The sequence below is a fragment of the Piliocolobus tephrosceles genome, chromosome 12, assembly GCF_002776525.5.
Source record: "Piliocolobus tephrosceles isolate RC106 chromosome 12, ASM277652v3, whole genome shotgun sequence".
Taxonomy (NCBI): domain Eukaryota; kingdom Metazoa; phylum Chordata; class Mammalia; order Primates; family Cercopithecidae; genus Piliocolobus; species Piliocolobus tephrosceles.
In genome coordinates this window covers 56,927,669-56,948,571 of record NC_045445.1, presented here as the reverse complement: position 1 = coordinate 56,948,571, position 20,903 = coordinate 56,927,669, and the positions used below count along the sequence as shown (strand labels likewise).

The following is a 20,903-nucleotide window of genomic DNA, read 5'->3' as shown; positions in this document are numbered from 1 at the left end:
ACATATTGGACCAGAGTATTTTATGTTCTGTCTAGCTTTAAAATCTCATGATTATTTTCTGTCTCTGGAGTTGAATTTTTTTTTTGGAAAGCAGATTGATTTTGCATTGTTAGAGGACAATAGAGTACAGTCATCTCTTAAAGATTTATATACTTGGAAGTTGAGCATATGAATTTTGAAATTTTCATTATTCAGCAATGAGTTTTGTAGTTCTTTGAAGTGAAGGTTTCAGAGATTAGGCCAGATCTCTTTTTTTCTTTAAAATCTCCAGTGTAGTGCTATTCAATCAAACTTTCTCCCATGTTCTATATCCTTGCTGTCCAATGTGGTAGCTACTAGCCACTTGTGGCTGTTGAGCACTGGGACAATGGCTAGTGAAATTGAGCAACTGAATTTTAAATTTTATTTAATTGTAATTAAATTAAACTGTGATAAGTGGCTCCCATATTGGATAGCACAGTACTGTAGAGTGTGTGTGTGCATGTATGCATGTGTTCACATGCATATACATGCTGAGTATGGAGTGGGTTGGCAGGAAGTAAAGGAGAGGAGTGGTAGACCATTATTTTGGATGATGGGATGCCATTTATACTTTACTGCTCAGGATGTACATGAAGTGGAATTTAACCCTCTCCAAGAACCATTTTCTACTTTTGCTTTTTTTTTCTTTTTGCATTACATTATATATTATTATAGCCACTATGTATATTAGACAACCTATTGTTCATATTATTGTATGTTTTTCTAATTAACTTATAGTTTTAAAGCTACATATCCCCAGTATATTAAGCATGTTGTACCAATTACATTTTATCATCTTACCCATCCTTAAAATCTTTTGTTGTGAGAATCTATGAATGGAGTTTATGAGACCTTTGGAATGTGATGGAAATTATATTTGTAGTAAAGTGATATTATTTATAATCATGAGTTTCCTCCTTGCTGTGTGGCCTTATATAAGTTATTCTATCTGCTTTGAGCCTCAGCTTCATCATCTGTAAAATAAGAATAACAGTAATGCTAACCTTGTGTGGTTTTTATGAAGATGAGATTAGATGGTGAATTATGTAAAGGACCTAATACATTGTGTGACAACTAATAATAATAATGATGATGATGATAGTTTGAGATTTTATATTTAGCTATGAATTCAGAATACACACAATGGGGTTGTCATGTTTATAATTAAGTAGTAATATATTCTGGCCTTTAAGCTAATTTAAATTTAATTTTGTATTTGTAAATAGTGATAATTATTTCAGTTTTGGATTTGAGATAATGTTCCCATTCTCTGAAAAGGGCAGCATTTGTGTAATGGCATAAAGGAATAGCAAAAATTTAGATGACCTTTTTGTTTTCCACATTCATATTATAATATACATATTTCTGTAAAAGAATATTACTTTATCAGCTTATGTTGGAAAATGACATGATAGCATGTCTATTCATCTTATGTTATTTGTAATTAATTAAATATCTATTAGAATATGATATATAATAAATGGTACATTGTTAAGCCAATACCTTTACCTTTTTAAAACTGACTTCACATTATGTCCTAATTATTATATACTATAGTCAATGGATGGAACGTCTTTGTTTTCATATTAAACTATAGGTTCAAATATTATATATAAAGTGAGTATTTAATATCATTGAAACATATTATTAAAGTTATATTGATACATTCATTAATTTTATTGACTTTTATTATCTTTATTGTCTCCTGATCTAAATACTTTTATTTGTATAAAGATACAATTGCAGGACTCATTAACTTGTTTCTTACAGAAATGTTCTCTTTACTTGTAGGGTATTAATACAAGCCATTAAGCTAGAATTTCTTCTGGCAAAAACAATCCTAACAGATGGCAACTTTTCTCTCTATTAATTTTGGATTGGACATGTACTTTGGCTTGTTTGGTCGTGTCATAGTTGTAACATAACAAGAGTCATTCAAGCAAATACAATGACAATATAACCGTGGACATGTACAGTATGCAAATATATAGCCTAACCTATCAAAACTATATAAAGATTTACATGATTTCCTATTGTAAATAGGAAGGTTAAGTAATCTATTAAAGCATAAGCTTCATAATAACTTATCTGGTATGTCTTTAAAGTTAATGCCAAATCTATGGCAAATATTTAGTCAGTTTTCTAAGTGTTTTATCTTGATACTTGAACGTTCATAGAAATTAGAATATATTGTTGTATCATTCAGATATCTGATCATGTTAGAAACAACCTTAATCAGCCCTTTTAAACCATGTAACTTTTGATTTTTGAATATAGATGTGGGGCAGATGGGCTAATCTCCCAAAAAGCAACTTAAATATATAAGATATAGATTCAAGGGTAAAGCATACCTCTTAATCTCTTCTCCCTATTTTGGAAAAAATAACTCTATCATAATAGATCTGTAGATGTCAAATCAAAATACATTTGAAATATTTGTCTTTTCATAATATATTTTTCCCATGCTAACTATTAATTTATTTGTGTGTGCTTCTATATATACTTAGTATCTTTATATAATCTGTTTTTTCCAAGGATTCCCCTTGTAGTTTGACCTTTGAGCACTCTTCTACTCATTGCATTCTTTAAAAATAAAAATAATACATTTAAATGACATGTTTTCAGTTAAACAATTAGCCAGTTACCTTAGATTTGATCAGCATTTTCCAAAAATGCTACTTAGGAATAATTTATGGAATACCTGGCACTCAGCATTTTGTTGATTCCCTTCTAGATTAAAATTACCAGCAAATAAATTCCTTTTTATAATAGGGAATCTCAAAATCAGAAAGTAAGAAAAGCAAAACTCATTTTTCAGTATCAATATATTTAATCAAATACTTTACTTGAAAACAAGCTCTTACATATGCTTTATTATGAAGTGTGCCTTAGTATTAGTGTCCCAGTGCCTTCTAGTTGATCTTAATTCACTTCTATTATTTTTTTCATACCTAGTAAGTTAATCCATCCTAATTACATATTTTAATACTTTATATATTTTGTACAAATCATCCCATTAAGAGGATGGAGAGAATGTAAATCAATGTAATAATTTATCTAAGTTATCACTGTTCCCTGTTTAATATTAGGGTACTTTTATAACTTTAATTTATTTTAGAAGTGTTTATAACCCTGTAGAATTGAGGCCAAGTGTACTGTTAGGACAGCTGGACATGAAAGATACATTTTTGTGATCTTTTCAAAGAGCTCTATCTGCCCGCTTTAGCAATTTGGGTTTTTCAGAGGGAGTTGAATATTTCTTTGTATTATTTTTAAAAGCACAACATACTTCGTCATGACATCTTTGTTAGAATTATTTTGGACATTAGATACTTTGTCATTAATTTTGTTGTTTATAATTAAAGTCATAATCATACTTCTAGAAATATTTGCTTTTCTTATTTTATCGTTATGTGTGTATGCCTTTAGTGAATATATTATCTTAATGCAATATTTCACTAATTTATTTAATGTGTTTTTTAAAAACAAAATTTGCTTTCTAATTGCAGGTGGCCTGCATGCAGTTTATAAATGCCCTTGTCACTTCTCCTTATGAGCTTGATTTTCGAATACATTTAAGGAATGAATTCCTCCGTTCAGGACTAAAAACAATGTTACCAGTAAGTTGAATGTATACGTTTATTATGCTGATAAATTTTAATATTTTTTTCACTTCCACAAAAGTACTTGAAGCAGAGTAAATAAATGTGCTTTGCTATTTTGTTTTGTAAAGCATTAGACATTTTGTAAGCTTTTTTGTATTCTGGTAATAGCGTTCTCTACATACAAATGACGATTCAGAATTCAGCTAATAATGTGCCCAGAAGCGATGTATTTTTGTTTTTTGTTGTTTCCCTCAAGTCAAAAGGGAACTTCTTTTCTTTGAATTTTGAGTATTGAAAACATGAGACTTTTTTTTTTTTTTGCAGTTTCAATTTTCATTTAAAATTTTCTGCTTTTCTCTTTGATAACTTAGATTGATTTCATTGGTATTCAGCATAAGCATGCATAGAGTTTTGATTAGTATATGCCAGACACATTGCTTAAGAATGTTTCTCTTGTTACAAGGCTATAGGAACTTTTCCGATCAAAAACAATGTTCTTAAATTGAATGTGAATATTTGCTGTAATTATGACAGTGTTAAAAACATTTTTGAAATGACTTTATATGCTGAATCTTAAATGAGCACACTTATTTTTATAAATACAAATACAACTACTGTGGTTTTATATTAAATATATTAACTGAAGAGTGACTATTGAAGACTATGGCATTGTTCAAGACAAGTAAAATTACGCTAGTGTCTTTAAGCTACTCAGAATATACCTGAGAGACAAGAAGTAAAAGTAAGGAAGTGGGGAAAAAGCACTGAGGAGAGAAAAACAACAACAACAACAAATGTCATTGAATGTGCATGTGTGTGCCCATGTGTATGACCTAGTTTACCAGAAATACCCAAATTGGGGACATTTCCTGGTGAGGAATCAGTATGTAGCATAAATTTGTAACATATGGTGAGTTACTTTTAACTGAAAGTAGTTGAAACACGTCATACTAAGTGGTGTGGTTGGACCTGTTAAACCCATTTTAATAAGATGTATGATTGGGTCCACCTGGTTTTGGAAATTTCTATGTCAATCCCACCTGAAGTGGTTCTTTCATTCTTGGCACCTAAAACCAAGGCATTGGATGCAGAGAATCAAAGCAACATTTTAAGTGACCCATCTAGAGATTCAGTGTGCAGTTAACTTAGGCACGTTCACCAATTACAGTTAGTGTGACGTATGATTGTTCTTATTTTTTTTTTTTTCACTAATTTTCTTTTCATCCAAAGCCTGTAGCCTTAGGTAGCTATTCTTATAGTCTTGATGGTAGTTTGCTTTTGAATTTCCTTCTTGTCTGTTTCCATGCTTGTTTTTACTGGGCTGGTTCTCTCTTTATAGTAGCATCTTTGAAGACTTGCTGGCTGCAAGGGCTCTGTAGCATCCTCTACTCATTTACTTATATGCCATGTTTTCTGCCATAGTTGTTGCTCTTACTTTTCTCTCTTTCATTCCCCTCTATTTGTAATTGAACATTCACTTTCTGCTTTATACTACTGAATGGCTAGTCAATTGAATTGTGACTCTCATTTTAATTTATTTTAGTCCTCATTTTTCAGAAAAGGTATGGTATTGTAGCTCTTGTCCTTAACCTTTTGCACTTTTGTCTGGGTACATTAATCTCTGCCGGGCTCAGTGGCCTCATGTTATTCATTTGGTTACACAGACAGCTAAGATTATGTGTCAGTGTTTCTAAGCTACACTTTTCCATTGGCCATATAGCCCTATATAAAACTTTTTGTGGTACTGTGTGCTTCGTAATTTATATGTTCTTTTTTAAAATTAAAAATATTTTTAATTATGGATACAAAATAGTTGTACATATTTTTGTGGTAAAATTTATATTCGGCCTACCAAAGTGCTGGAATTACAGGTGTGAGCCACTGCGCCTGGCCTAAGTTTTATATTTTTTTATAGAGACAGGGTTTTGCCGTGTTGGCCAGGTTGGTCTTCAGCTCCTGGCCTCAAATGATCCACCCCAGCCTCCCAAAGTGCTGGGATCGCATATACAAGAGTAGACTCAGTATTCGGGCAGATAGACCTTGAGAAAATTAGAGATCATTTATTTAGAACTGTAGATTTCACTGCTGTTGTTTTAGTTTATCACAACTTGGGAGCAAGACAGAGTGGTCATGGGTTAACATATACTGCATACCTCACATGTCGACTACTATCTAATTAACCTGCTAATGAATTAAATATTTAAATTTAAACCACTGGAATTTATAGTAACATTACATATCCTTTATATATGCAGTGAAGCTTAATAATATGGTTATAGATGAGCCTTTAAAATCCTTACATTTTTTTCTATTTATTCTTTTTTTATATCCAGTTCTAACAAGAATTCCTTAATGTTCTAGAATACAGTATATTCAAAGCAGCAAATTAGATATGACTAGGGCTAATTATTAATTGTTGGTATATGGATGAAAAATTATATGTATCTAGAATCAGTATGAGTTGGGAAAAACTGGTTCTTAGTATTTCAGTAATCCTTGAGATCAACATTGTAGTAGAGTGAAACTTTTTTTCATAATAATTATCAGAATCTTCAAGACAACGAATTTTCAAATTATATTCTTTAAAAATTTATTTTCAAGGTTCCTGTCATCCCGATAGTTAAATTTTGATGTTGAAAAATAGTTTATATTTCATTTACATGGAAATTTCATGTCTGATAAATTTGCTTTAGTAATTTAGAATAAATGAGTTGTTACAAACTCTACAGTGAGTTTTAAAATAGGATTTTTCCTGTGCTTAATTTACATTGATTTCTTCTGAAATTTTCCCCATTTGCCTTTTATTTAAATAAATTAAGAAAATATTAGTTAAATCAGATACGTGAAGGAAAAACATAGTAAGAAATGGTGTTGGTAGGCAGTAGGCATACTTTTATCTCTTTAAAAGTCTGAGAAACTCTTTCTTGTTTTAAAGACTCAATTTTGGTTGGTTGTTAATCAGTAGTGTACTGGCAATGGACTTTGATTTCCTTTGAAGTATACTATGTTATAGAAAATCACATATGTCAGGAATTCTGCAAAAAATAATTTTAGATCTATACAGCATGTCTTTTTAAAAAATAACAAGCATAGAGTGTTTCACATAATTAATAACAATGTATTTCAGTAACTTTGTGATAGTTCACATTTTAAAACATAAAACTTCTGTGATAGATTTCCATTTACTTTTATAGGAGACCCATCTTATTATTTATTATTTGTACTATGTAAAAATTTTTATTCAGTAAATGTTTATTTTATCAAGAATTTATGAATATTTCAAGACTTGACATTTTGCTGAAAGGAAGTTTCATAAATATAAGCATATATATGTGTATGTGTATATGCATATATATATTTACAGTAACTTCTCATTTAATGTCATTGATAGAATCTTGCGAACTGCACCTGGAAGCAAAACTGTATACAGTAGGTCCTTGAATAATGTCCTTTCATTATAACGTTGATGAGAAAAGATAATTGGTTTTGCTGTACATTTTTTGCTTCAAGTTGCAGCTTCCAAGAACTACTAAGGACATTAAATGAGGACTGACTCTGATAGACCTGGAGCATTATTAATAAAGAATATTTATAAAATACTGCAGTTACACATGTCTAAATTTTATATTGTGCTATATGTGCTCATATACTATATATAGTATAAATAATGTCTGGAGCTAATAAAGAACTAAATTGCACATTTAACCAGTTATTTTCACTGAAAATATTTTAATTATGCTGACTGATTTTCATGTTTTGTAACGTTCTATGCTAATTAAATGGCAGTACTTAAATTTTTCTGTTTTTCTGACATATTTGAAAGTGTATAAGTTTTACGATGAATTTCTGAGAGAGAATATATGATGACAAGAATAAGACATACTATAAAATGTGTGACAGGTTGTTTCTGCAGTGACCAGTGTATTGGGTTTGTCTGGCTTATGTAATTTTCTAAATAGCGTTCAGAAATCACCTGATAATATGACCCAGCAACGTTAGATAATTTTGCATTCTAATAAGTTTCTTCATTCCATTTCAAACTGGAAAACTAGAGCTAAAGCAAGTTATTACTAAAAAGGAAACCAAACATAAATACATTTACTTGTTATGTTTGATATGAAATTATGTAGAAACAATTATTTTCATATGCTCTGCAGGTAAATTTTCAATAAATCATGTATATGAGTGTTAGAAAAAAAAGCATCTAGAAATTGCTGAAATTTGTTTGGCTTCAGTAATAGCCATTACATATCTGTAATAGTTCTATTGAATAAAGATAGAAACAAGAAATGTATCCCATTTTGTTTTATCGACCTAATTTGAAGTACACCATGCTTGCATTTCCTTTTAGAGTTCAAGCTCAGCTCTGAACATCCTAGTCCCACTTTCGGTATCACCCTTGAGCATCCACAGTTGTGATTATCGATTTGGGTTTTGAAAGCTGCAACTTAATGGACACATATTAAAAGATATTCCAGGTGATATATATTGAGCCCAACAATCTCTAGTGTGGCATGCTTCTAAATTTTTTATACTATTATTATGAAAATTATCAGAGGTTTGTAATGCATGTGCTTATAATGTATTACAAAAACATAACTTTTATGCCCAAGTTGGTATTTTGTGATTAGGCTAAGCAAAAATATAAGGTGGGGGAGGAGGTTAGATGTACAGCTTAATAAAAAATCCAAACGCCTTTTTGCTTTAAAATCACAAAATATCTTTTAAAATAAATGTGTTTATACATCTTTTCACGCCATACTTGGGACTGTTGTGCTTGAATATATCCTTGCATTTGTTCTTCGTTAATACAATTGATCTGTATTTGCATTTTTTGCCAGAGGCATATGTGAATGTTCTGACTGCATGAGTTCTTTTGCAATCTTTGATTAGTGTGTTTAGTCAAAACGACAGCATTTAATTTGGGTTGTTAGCAGTTAGTTTTTTTCTGTTGTAGAACTGATCGCTAATTTTTTAATGTGAGTAATCAAAATGTAGGGCATGGAAAAAAATTAAGTGAATGCAATGAGGTCTTTTTATTTTGAAATAGAAGAATTCAGCTACATTTACTTTCAGAAAACCAAGTGCCCGCGTCAATATTTGAAATTGCTTCTGTGTTTATAAATGAATAATTGTGTTCTGCCCTTTATTACCTAAGTATGCTGTTGTCAAACTGTTATTCATGTGTTAAGTTTTATGTTTATATATTAGGATCTAAAAGAAAAAGAGAATGATGAGCTTGATATTCAGTTGAAAGTATTTGATGAAAACAAAGAAGATGACCTAACTGAATTATCACACCGTCTCAATGACATTCGAGCAGAAATGGAATATCCTTTGACAAACCACAAAACAATTTTGTGTGCGTTGTGAGAAAGGGATTTGTGGGCAATTTTGTGGACCATTATTAGAGTTCTTGTCTGTCAGCCCAATTTATATCCATTTATTTATATTAGAACCTTACTATAGTGCTGTCCTTGAGATTCATGTTGAGGAATTGTCAGGCTGTCTTGATGATTTACACAGAGTGTATTGAAATCTGCACAATGGCTGACAGTATTATAGGTATACTCTGCTCAGTGGTCTTGAATAAAGAATAGCATAAGGCAATATATCTTACATGTAAGGATTTTTTGGGGGAAAAGTTCACTGCGTTCATATGTGACTATAGGTGAAATACTTACTCAGTTTATTAAATCAAGCTTCAGTGACTTAGAGATACAAGGCAATTCAAATAAATGTTCTATTTTGTATTCAAATATTTGTGTTTCTTAACAATAACAAAAATGTTTAGATGCAGTAGTATATGAATATAGCAAAGCTATGTGGTAGAAGCATCTGAGTCAAATACAACTAGCGTATAACCTTCCGACGGCAACAATTTTATATGAAATTATTTTAGATCTAAGAGATGGTTGTCATAGCATTGCTGGCCATTTGTTACACACCTGTTATGTTTCTTACTTAATGGATTCTGGTGAAGCTAGGAAACATGTCAGAACCAAAGTGACCTTTGAGTTGGATTTTTTCTCAGTAATGTTTTCTTCCCTTTTCTGCTCCTCGCCCCCACTCCCCAAAGCTGGAAGTGATATTCCCCTCCTTGAAATACCCAAAGTACCTTATTTGTTCTATTTTATTTATGTACACTTCTGTGCCCCTGTGAGATTGAGGGCAGAAATGTTATGTTTAATCTTTTTTCCTTCAATGCACCTATGAAAGTCTTACACATAGGTATTGGATAAGTGTGTGTGCAATGAATAACAATGTTATTGTTGTAAGGAATAATTTCTAGTAATTTTTATTCATCATTAGAGATGTCAGTCTACTGTGGCTTCTATAATATTAAATGTTTTTCATATCAATTAATATCTTGCTTTACATAGATTTCTCTTATAATCAAACTTCACCATAAAGCTATTTTTGGATCCATTGTGTAGCCATTTAAAGACCTCATGAGACTTTAGCACAACACTCTTATGTAGGGTCTAAGAAGTAAGCCATCGTATGCTTAATTCTACTTTGGAGAAAATGTTGACATTTGAGATTATTTTAGGATATTAAATTACATCTTGTCTTTTATCTTTATTTTACCTTGGTTTTCCAGGTCCTCACTTTTATTCCAAAAATGGATCCATTTGTGGAAATCTGATTTCTAGTTTACTAGAAGCATCTAAATTTATGCCACTCTTTATATCTTGTCTCTACTTTTCATTTTTTGTCAAATAATGAAATACAAATGAATGCAAACAATAATAATTGCAGATTTAGTAAGTATTTCATCTGGATAAAATAAAACTGATTTTGTGACCTTTTAGCAGTTTACAGCAGCTCATTTGCCTTCTATCTTATGTGGCAGTGAAAATAGAGTAGTAGTTATTTGCATAAATAATATAGGTCCTCTATCACAACTACAGGAAGATCAAAAGGAGACCATTTTCACTGATGACATTGCTGTTCCAATGGTACCAGCTATAATCTGGACTTTAAAATATGTATAACGGATCAATTAACATTTTGGCAGTCAGATGGTCTCAGACATGCTCTTGAGGTCCGTCTCTCTAGTTAAAAGATCAAAATGATTCCATAGAATCATTACTTTATGCAGATGTTTAAGTACTGGATCATAGAGTTGAAGGTTTAGAAATAGTAATGGAAGCAAGATTATAAGTCAATGTTTTACAAAGTTAAACTCCTTTGTTATGAATGAGACTCCCATCAAGAATCTTTAATATTTTTCCTTTACTTTCTACTGATATGAATGAAGTCTACCATCTTCTATATAATATGCTGAAGGACACCGCTGCTGAAAATTACTTCTTATCCATTCTACAACATTTTTTGCTCATCAGAAATGATTATTATATCAGGTAAGAGGCAGTTCTGAGAGTACTATATTTATAATTTGAATTGGGTATTAAAGGAAAATGAACAATGTAGTGGAACCTATGCAATATATGCATATATATGCACAGAGGGTATAACAGTTTGATTCCTTTAGGTAATATTTTTTAAAAGGTGTTCATTTTTTAAATTTGGCCAGAAGAGAGAGTTGCACTTTTAAAAATGGGTACTCCAGTGATAGGACTTTGGTAGGAATGAACCCAACAGATTGCACTGGCCCTGCAATGAATTTTCTTCGCTAGATAGTGATATCACAGAAAAAGCACTGAAGATTCTGGGGTAGAACTTTAAAGGGTTTATCTTGTGCATATTAAGTAAGATTTTACTGTTACTTCTCTTTTTACAGTATTTATCTACTAATAAATGTGATCTTAACATCTAAGAAAATAATAGTGCTAATATTTCAATTTTATGTCTAGTAATATCATCCTTCAAAATAAATGAGTATGATAATAACCACTAAAGTTAAAAGTTTTAAAATCTAGTTAAATGGGAATGTATTGGAAAACCAGAAAGTTATGAAAAGGCTTCTGAGTGACTGAAATTATCCACAGGCTGGTGACCATGATATTATATTTAACTGTTAAAGAGACTCTTAGTTGTTCTTCATACTCTAATTTGCGTGAAATTCTGACAACCTGGGTTCTTTGATTTCTTAAAACCTGCTTGATTAAAGGGAAAAGGAAAGCTACTATGAGGTCAGCACAGTCTCAACAAAAATTATAGCTGTAAAGCAGCATAGAAAACTATTATAGTTCAGACCAGTACAATAATTTGATGGACATTGTGGCATTACAGAGACATAAAAAAATGTTTAAAATCGTAAATTTTGTGCTGTTTTTTAAACAGCAAGGCTGCTAATACATTAAAAATTATTGTATTTTTAATTAAGTTCTAACAAATTTAAAAGGGATACTGTGCCCATAGGTACTCAGTTAGCTGGGGAACATCATTTATATGAAAGTATCCATTTCTCAGCAACTATGAATAAGTAAGAAGTTATTCCTATATGGCATGTTTTTCATCCTAAGAACATCCATGTGAGGCAGAAGTGTGACAAGCATTTTATTCCACTTAGGGATGATTAACCTGGCCTGAAAGGGAACAGCTGTGTTTTCCTTATTTATTGACTAGACTGAGGTTGTAATCCAGTATTATTTACTCTAGACCTGATGATGACTTGAAAAAACCCAGATGTGTAATATGTATTACTATTTATTCTTATTCTTGGGACCAGACCCATTACTAAAGACATGGAAGAGCAATTAGAGTCTATTTGGCTTCATTTACAAACTTTTAGTAGGTTGGCTAGTTATCAGCACACTATATTTAGGGAAGTTTATATTGTAATTTGTCTATAGTCGTACTTCTTACTACTGATTTTTCTCTGTTAAATTTATTATCCTCTGACAAATACTAAATCTTACCCAAATTTTAATGCAAAAGTGCCTTTTAAAAAATTTTGCAGTATGTGAATGGTCATTTTTAAGGCCAGAATTACCTTGATAGATTACAGAATTAGGGTATGTTTTAAAACCTCTGACACTTTAAACAAATTGAAGCAATAGTCATGCATATTAAGTGTGTATGCTTTTATAAAATGGGTCTTTTAAAATGTGTTGCATAAATAGATCCTTGGATAGTCTTGTAATATAAGTGGCTCTGTCCAGTTTTGTAAGCTTTTATAGCTAGCTTGACTAAAAGTGCTGTAGTAAATTCAACACATTGCTTGCCACGTAATGAGAAGAAACTCATCCCTTAATGAAATTGAGAACCTGTGGATGTGTAGAACCATTTCTGTATCCATTAATGTAGGACTAACAGCTCATTTGTTTTTATTAACTTTAGAAAAAATAGCATAAGTAAATAGAAAAGGTTGATAAGTATCTTTAAACACAAGCTGGAATCCCTGCAAACTAGATTGTGAAGTCACTAGATGTAGTTGATTGCATCACAATGGGTTTGGTACTGTAACACCCAGACCATCCCTAAGCTTAGGCATACCTGTCCTAAGGAAGTGTAGTGGCTGCAGGATTTTTAAAACAGCTCCAGAAAAAGACCTACTTCTTCTAATATGGTGAATATCTTCTAAAGAAAATTGATTTGCAAACCACAATGAGATACCATCTCACACCAGTTAGGATGGCAATCATTCAAAAGTCAGGAAACAACAGGTGCTGGAGAGGATGTGGAGAAATAGGAACACTTTTACACTGTTGGTGGGATTGTAAACTAGTTCAACCATTATGGAAAACAGTATGGCAATTCCTCAAGGATCTAGATCTAGATGTGCCATATGACCCAGCCATCCCACTACTGGGTATATACCCAAAGGATTATAAATCATGCTGCTATAAAGACACATGCACACGTATGTTCATTGCGGCACTATTCACAATAGCAAAGACTTGGAATCAACCCAAATGTCCATCTGTGACAGACTGGATTAAGAAAATGTGGCACATATACACCATGGAATATTATGCAGCCATAAAAAAGGATGAGTTTGCGTCCTTTGTAGGGACATGGATGCAGCTGGCAACCATCATTCTTAGCAAACTATCACAAGAACAGAAAACCAAACACCGCATGTTCTCACTCATAGGTGGGAACTGAACAATGAGATCACTTGGACTCAGGAAGGGGAACATCACACGCCGGGGCCTATGATGGGGAGGGGTGAGGGGGGAGGGATTGTATTGGGAGTTATACCTGATGTAAATGACGAGTTGATGGGTGCTGATGAGTTGATGGGTGCAGCACACCAACATGGCACAAGTATGCATATGTAACAAACCTGCGCATTGTGCACATGTACCCTAGAACTTAAAGTATAATAATAAATAAAAAAAAAAAGAAAAAAAGAGAAAATTGATTTGCATGGATAGAAAGGCATACATGAATACTTTCTCTCTTTTTCAGGCCACAATATTATAAAATAATTGAGGAATGCGTTTCACAGATCGTGCTACACTGCAGTGGTATGGATCCAGACTTCAAGTACAGGCAACGATTAGACATTGATTTCACTCATCTGATAGGTACGTATCATAATCCTCATTGTCCTCTGATTGTGTTTTATGCCTTCTGTATTATAAGCACTTTTTAAGTGAAGAAGTTCAGTAAGAAGTTTCAGTTCTTACTGAACTTCTATTCATATCTGGTAAATCATTGTGTCTGTGGGCACTCAATTGCTATAATTGTTAATTATAATGATCATGAGAGTTCTGCCTGTGTGATTAGAAATATTAACCTATTTAGGGGGCCGGACACGGTGGCTCATGCCTGTAATCCCAGCACTTTGGGAGGCCGAGGTGGGCGAATCACGAGGTTAAGAGATCGAGACCATTCTGGCTAACACGGTGAAACCCCGTCTCTACAAAAATACAAAAAAAAAAAATTAGCCGGGCCTGGTGGTGGGCGCCTGTAGTCCCAGCTACTCAGAGGCTGAGGCAGGAGAATGGCGTGAACCCGGAAGGCGGAGCTTGCGTGGGCCAAGATCGTGCCTCTGCACTCCAGCCTGGGTGACAGAGCGAGACTCTGTCTCAAAAACAAAAACAAAAACAAACAAACAAAAAAAAGAAATATTAACGTATTTAATAAATTCCAACACTCCTGGAGGTAGTTTAAGCTTAGTGTCCCACAAGAACCCATTATATTATTATAGATGAATGCATTGCTATTTAGAAACACGACTCTGAAATCTTTTCATTTTATACTGGTACTTTAGTGGTCTTGTAGAAATACAGTGGGGTCTCATTATAGTTATGTTATTAATGCTCAAGTTTAAGAAAAGAAATACAGGCTGATTTCAATAACTTGAGACCTTCTAAGGCTCTCAAATGGATCAATTTATATTTTCATAGACCTTAGAGTTAGAAAGAATTTGAGGTGATCATATTCATCTCCTTAGATTGCTACTTATATCATCCTAGACTGGTAGTTAGCAATACTTTTCAGAACAACCTCTGAAGGATGATCTGAACTTTCCTTTGTGAAGTGTGCTATGCTATCTAGCCTTATAGCTAAGCAGTCTTATTTATACTTAATTGGAATCACTATTGTTAAGGTTCAAGCATGAACTTATTTGTCTTATTTTTAAAGAAAGAAAACAAAAGCTATTGTATGCTAATTATATATTATTTTTTAGTCCATAGCACAAGGCAGATATACAGTAACATTCAAAGATGGATAACTTATTATTTATGTATTATTTCTGTTTTAAATGTAATGCGTACTTATCAGGCAATCTAGAGACTTATGTAAGTGACAAACCACCAATCACATTCGTGATCGCTCCCTTTTCAGCTTGGTACATTTCCTTATATCTCTTTCTCTATGACCTATCTATCTCTCTGAATTCTGATTTTTCTTGGAGTGTTATGAGAGTTTTTCCACATTAACCTTCAAAATGTGACTTTTGATGTCTGTGTAATATTCCATTTTGAGAAATACCATAACCATTGCAACCAGTCCTTTCTTTTTGTGCATTCACAATTGTTTTTAGATTTTCACAGTTATAAATGAATGAGCTGCCAACATTCTTGTATATAAATGTTTGTCTTTTTCTCATTATTTCCTTAGGATTGATTTCTGTGAGAGTATGAACTTTCAAAGGCCAAATGCTTTTCAGAAAGCTTGTGCTAATTTACCCAGCAGTGAATGTGAATTCTAGCCTCATTGCATATTTTTCAATGAGTTTGAAAAACAAGTTTATTTTGCATTGTGTTGAAGGAGTCATAAAGGACTATTTTCAAATATGTGTATTAGCTTATAATCCATTATAGACCATAGTTAGGACACATACGCTACTGTTGATTTTGATCTTATTAATCTTAAACATGGAGTTGTTGTCACTTCTCACATAATAAACTATAGTTTTTTGAAGTATTTTATAGTTGAAAAATAATTGAATACCTGTAAAAATAATAATTTAGTCAAGTAGTAGTCAGTATTCAACAGATGTTTGTTTTGTGTACTGTGTACAAGGTACTATGATTCTTTACCATTAATCAAAAGCGTTGGGTGAGGAGAGATGAAGAGATCGGGTCAGAGAGGATAGTCGGCATCATAAACCCATTGTGATGTTATCCACCTGTCATCTCTGTGATTGTGAACAAATCAGTTACCTTCTCTAGGTTTTAGTTTCCTCAACTTTAAAATTGAGTAAGTCACATATATGAGTGGCTCTTAATATTTTATGGTCAAAATCCTTTGTGAGAAGTTGACAAATGCTTGGAACTTTGGTTAGAACACACATAGGTTCATATACACAAAAATTATCAGGTGCTTCAAGAACTTCTAGGAAACCCATGGATCTGTATTTTAAGATGACTCAGACCTGAAGAGATTAGAGTCTCTTGTAATGTCACAATTCTTTAAGTCTGATATCTTTCATAAATCAAATTGTATCAGATCTCTGCCTAAAACTCTCTGATGCCTTTCCATTGAAATTTAAATTCAAAATCATTACCAACCGTGACTAGCACAGCTTAGATATGGCTGTTCTTTGACTTCATCATTTCCTACTTTCCTCCTCAGTGGCTTTAAACAAACAAACAAACAAACAAACCAGCTTTATTGAGGTATATTTGATGTAAGAAAAACTACCCATACTTAAGGTATAGAATTTGATAAATTTTGCTATTAATATAGACACTTAAAACCATCATCAATGTCAAGATAATAATTCTGTTACACCCTAAAGTTTCTGCATTGTCCTTTTAGTTCTTTCTTTCCATGTCTACCACATCTTCCCATCCTGGGATATTACTGATCTCTCTCTTACTAGTTACATTTTACAGTCTCTCTTATTAGTTGCACTTTTAAAATTTTTATAAAAATAGAAACATACAGCATATACACTTTTTGCCTGTCTTCTTGCCTTCAGCATAATTATTTTGAGATTCATTCATGTTGTTGTATTGCATGTATTAATAGTTCATTCCTTTATATTGCTGAGTGGTATTCCAGCATATGGATATACCACAGTTTGTTTATGTATACACTTGTTGATGGCCATTTAGGTTCTTTCCAGTTTGGGATTGCTATAAATAAAACTGCTGTGAATATTCACATACAATTCTGGGTACTGGTATATATTTTTATTTCTTTTTGATAAATAAATGTAGAATGGTTAGATACAGAATAGAGTTTATATGTACATAAAATAATGAGAGATACAATATTGCCCAAAAGTTGTTCTTCAGTTATTTATATTCTGAAGTGTTTGATTTGACCTGAGAAGTCTAAAGTCTGTTTCCTTATGTACATGATACGTTTTGCCCCAGATCAGAAGTTAAGTAAAAATCTTTTCAAGAAGAAGCCTGAATTATCGAATGTTATTCTGTCTCTCTCTAGCTTTTTTGTGGGGCATTTTTGAATCTTACTAAGACTATTCATATCTTATTAACATTATTAAGGTTAAACATGGAGTCTTTGCCACCTCTCCACCCATAATAAACTATGGGGTTTTGAAGTGTTTTATAGTTGAAAAATAATTGAATACTCATAAAAATAATTTAATGAGATATGTTTATGGATGCTTGGTTTTGTGCCTCCACAATATTATCATTGAATTCAGTTAGTATGCTAAAGAAAGAATATATGATACTTATGTTTTATGTGTAGTATAGGTCAATTTCCGTTTAGTAACAGTTGACATAAAAATGATAGTCTGCATTGCAGAGTTATAGGCTAGAAGACATCTTTTGTCTAGTGATCTCATGCCATAATTTTGAATCACTTTTTGTTGATCTTAATAGATTCTTGTGTGAACAAGGCAAAAGTTGAAGAAAGTGAACAAAGAGCTGCAGAGTTTTCAAAGAAGGTAAGCTTATGAAGTATTAGCCACAATCGTTAAGTTAATAATTTAATCACAGTAATACTCTACTTTATTAATGTGAGGACTTCTAAATGTTTCATTTATGTAGTACTTTATGTTTTTGGATTCAAACATAGCCATGGAATTTTGCGTCCTTTGTAGGGACATGGATGCAGCTGGAAACCATCATTCTTAGCAAACTATCACAAGAAGAGAAAACCAAACACCGCATGTTCTCACTCATAGGTGGGAACTGAACAATGAGCTCACTTGGACTCGGGAAGGGGAACATCACACACTGGGGCCTATCATGGGGAGGGGGGAGGGGGGAGGGATTGCACTGGGGAGTTATACCTGATATAAATGATGAATTGATGGGTGCTGACGAGTTGATGGGTGCAGCACACCAACATGGCACATGTATACATATGTAACAAACCTGCACGTTATGCACATGTACCCTAGAACTTAAAGTATAATAATAAAAAAAAAAAAAAAAAAAGGAATATTGATTTATCTCCTTACAAGATAAGGTTACTGTTGTTCTCTCCTCATCATGTTTAATCCATTATGGAAGAAAAACACTAGCCACATTATACTAAAGTGATACATGAAATAAAATTACATTGCTGAAAGGGTATAGTTGGAAGCAATCAACCAAAATAAATTCTCCCATTGCTTTCCTGCAGCTGTCACTTGCAATAGGTAGCTCTTTGGAGAACTGTGAGATGTTTAGCTAGTCTTTTCTGTTGTGGTCTTTTATGTCAGTGCTATTGATAGCAATAACATGTTGCAGTGTTTTCTCTCTTTCTCACTCTCTTTCTCTCTCTGGTTAGACTTCGCTTCTTTGAATTTTGTAATTATCATTTTGTTAGGCCTGGTGGAATTTGAGGATCCCTTTTCTTTCTGTGTTAATGTCTTAAATGCCGTTGAGTAAATGCCAGCTTTATGAATACCTGAATTGTATTCAGATCTAAGCTTGACTTTTCCTTGTTTCATGGAAGCATAGCTATAATTTTATTAGCTTCTACCACAAGTTTCTCTTTTTCTGTTCTAGAGCCTATTAAGCATTAGCATAGTATTTCTCTCCTGTTGGGTGCAGGCAGAAGGATTGAAGCACACGTCTAAAAGCTCTCCAGTTTTCAGCCTTCTGACAGCAAGATAATGTGCTTACATATTGCTGTCTCTTCAAAGTTATGACTTACCTTGGAGATTAGATAATCACTTTTGCTATCACTTTAGAAATTATAGAGTATTACTGAAGAAGTTACTTCAGGGCATCTGAAGAAATGTCTTTGCTCTTTCAGTTACTAGAATAGATTTTAAGAGCTTGAGCATAAAATGTTTGTGTGGAGCTGTCATTTTTATTGGTGAAAGAAAATGCATGCTTTTTGATTAATAGACCTTTATATTTCTAATGTTCTTGTTTTAAGCAGCACATTTAAAATTCCCTTTGAAAACCTTAGAATCTCCTTAAGTTTTGGCTGGCACTGTGATTACATACTACAAGACTGGAGCAAATTGTGACTATCTGTCTGGTAAAGTTTTTTTGTGAGCATATATATTATGGAAAACGGAGTCCTGAAGTAATAGAAAAGAAATTTCAGTGTTTGATGCTTTAGTTTCATCACCAACATTTAGAATGAAAAAGTGTATGGTCTCCCAGTGGTTAGTTACATGCATCCCCTTGTTCTGGGTCATTTTAAGAGGCAGTATAAAGTCATTTTTTAACAAGTGCTAGAATGAGAGGCAGTAGTTGTGAGGTCTCATCTCAGCTTTTCCACTAATTAGCTGTGACTTTGGGTAAGCCACTTACTCTCTTTAGATCTTAGTTTCTTCATCATTAAAAGGAAAGAATAAAATTAGTGGACTTGTAAGAAGACCTCTTCCAGCTCACATATTTCAGGCTTCTGTGATCCCCATTTGCTGTGTTTGCAGATTAAGGTAATTTTAAGTTAAAAGCAGAAACACTGTGTGCCTCTCCTCCAACATACTAATAAACCATTTATAGAGGAAAAAATGTGTATAGTGTGCTCGTGTAGGTGCCATGATTTAGAAGCACATAGGAGAAGCTAACTTTAGGAGTGGGGATGGGAGTACAGATTGAGATAAATCTTAACACGGATAGTAGTAAAGGCAAACAAGCTCACATTGGAGGACATCCATCTTCTTAATGAGGTAGGAAAACAAGGTCATTGACTGAAGGATATATGGATCCTTCACTCCAAGGATGTGGGGTAGGTTTGAAATTTAAAGAAATTAGAGAATATTTGGACCAGGATCTGTGGGACAATTTCCAGGGATTCAAGGAGAGATGAATAAAAGCATTTCAGGTTCGACCCAAAGAGTATTACTATCCAGTTTGCTCACCCACTCTTCAGACTTAGATCAGAATGGCATTTTATAATTTCCAAAGGTCAAAGCTACTATGAGGATGAATATTTGTTAACACTGAACATACTTTTGTATTATTCCACAAACTCTAAGATGGTTTTGGGCAGTAAGATGTATCACTTTTAGAAACAGAAATAACATTGTTAGAATAATGTATAGACTTCTACATTGACTTGAAACAACATTGACAATAAAGGGCAAATAAAATGTTCTATAGCCATACCCAGGCAGTATTCACTGGAAATACGCAGGCAGGTTTGTGCCTGCTTAGAGCCCTGTCTGAGGTAAGGCTAAGGCAGGATACAGTGAATAAATATTAACCATTCAGAGTCTTTTTGGCTTAGCACCCCATATTTTAACCTCTAGTTTTTCCTCTCATAACATGCTATTCAAATGTTTTGGTTAACCATCTGAATGAGACTGCTATTAGGGCATTCTACTGTCAGAGTTTGTGAAGCACTGCTTTATGGATTCTAGACAACTAAGATTGCAATAGAAACAATTCCAATTTGTATTAATATACATACATTTGAGCATTCTAAAAGCGCAATTTCTTTTCAAGATTAAATATAGTTAAGGAGTTGAAACTGCTTGATGGTTTATTTTTAGATGTCATTTTCTAATTCATTAAACTTAAAAGTATGGGATGAGGCCACGCA

The 20,903-nt window shown here is 32.8% G+C and overlaps 1 protein-coding gene across 6 annotated transcripts in view; it reads left to right on the top strand.

Moving 5' to 3' along the window:
• Window positions 1-20,903, top strand: part of DIAPH2 (diaphanous related formin 2) — a 927,958-nt gene that overhangs the window by 240,307 nt on the left and 666,748 nt on the right. For all 6 annotated transcript variants that reach the window (XM_026452159.2, XM_026452160.2, XM_026452157.2 and 3 more), the window contains 5 exons: window positions 3,531-3,641; window positions 8,838-8,956; window positions 10,877-10,993; window positions 13,950-14,068; window positions 17,792-17,856. In XM_026452159.2, the coding sequence (XP_026307944.1) occupies window positions 3,531-3,641; window positions 8,838-8,956; window positions 10,877-10,993; window positions 13,950-14,068; window positions 17,792-17,856 (531 nt within the window). The remainder of the gene's footprint in view (window positions 1-3,530; window positions 3,642-8,837; window positions 8,957-10,876; window positions 10,994-13,949; window positions 14,069-17,791; window positions 17,857-20,903) is intronic.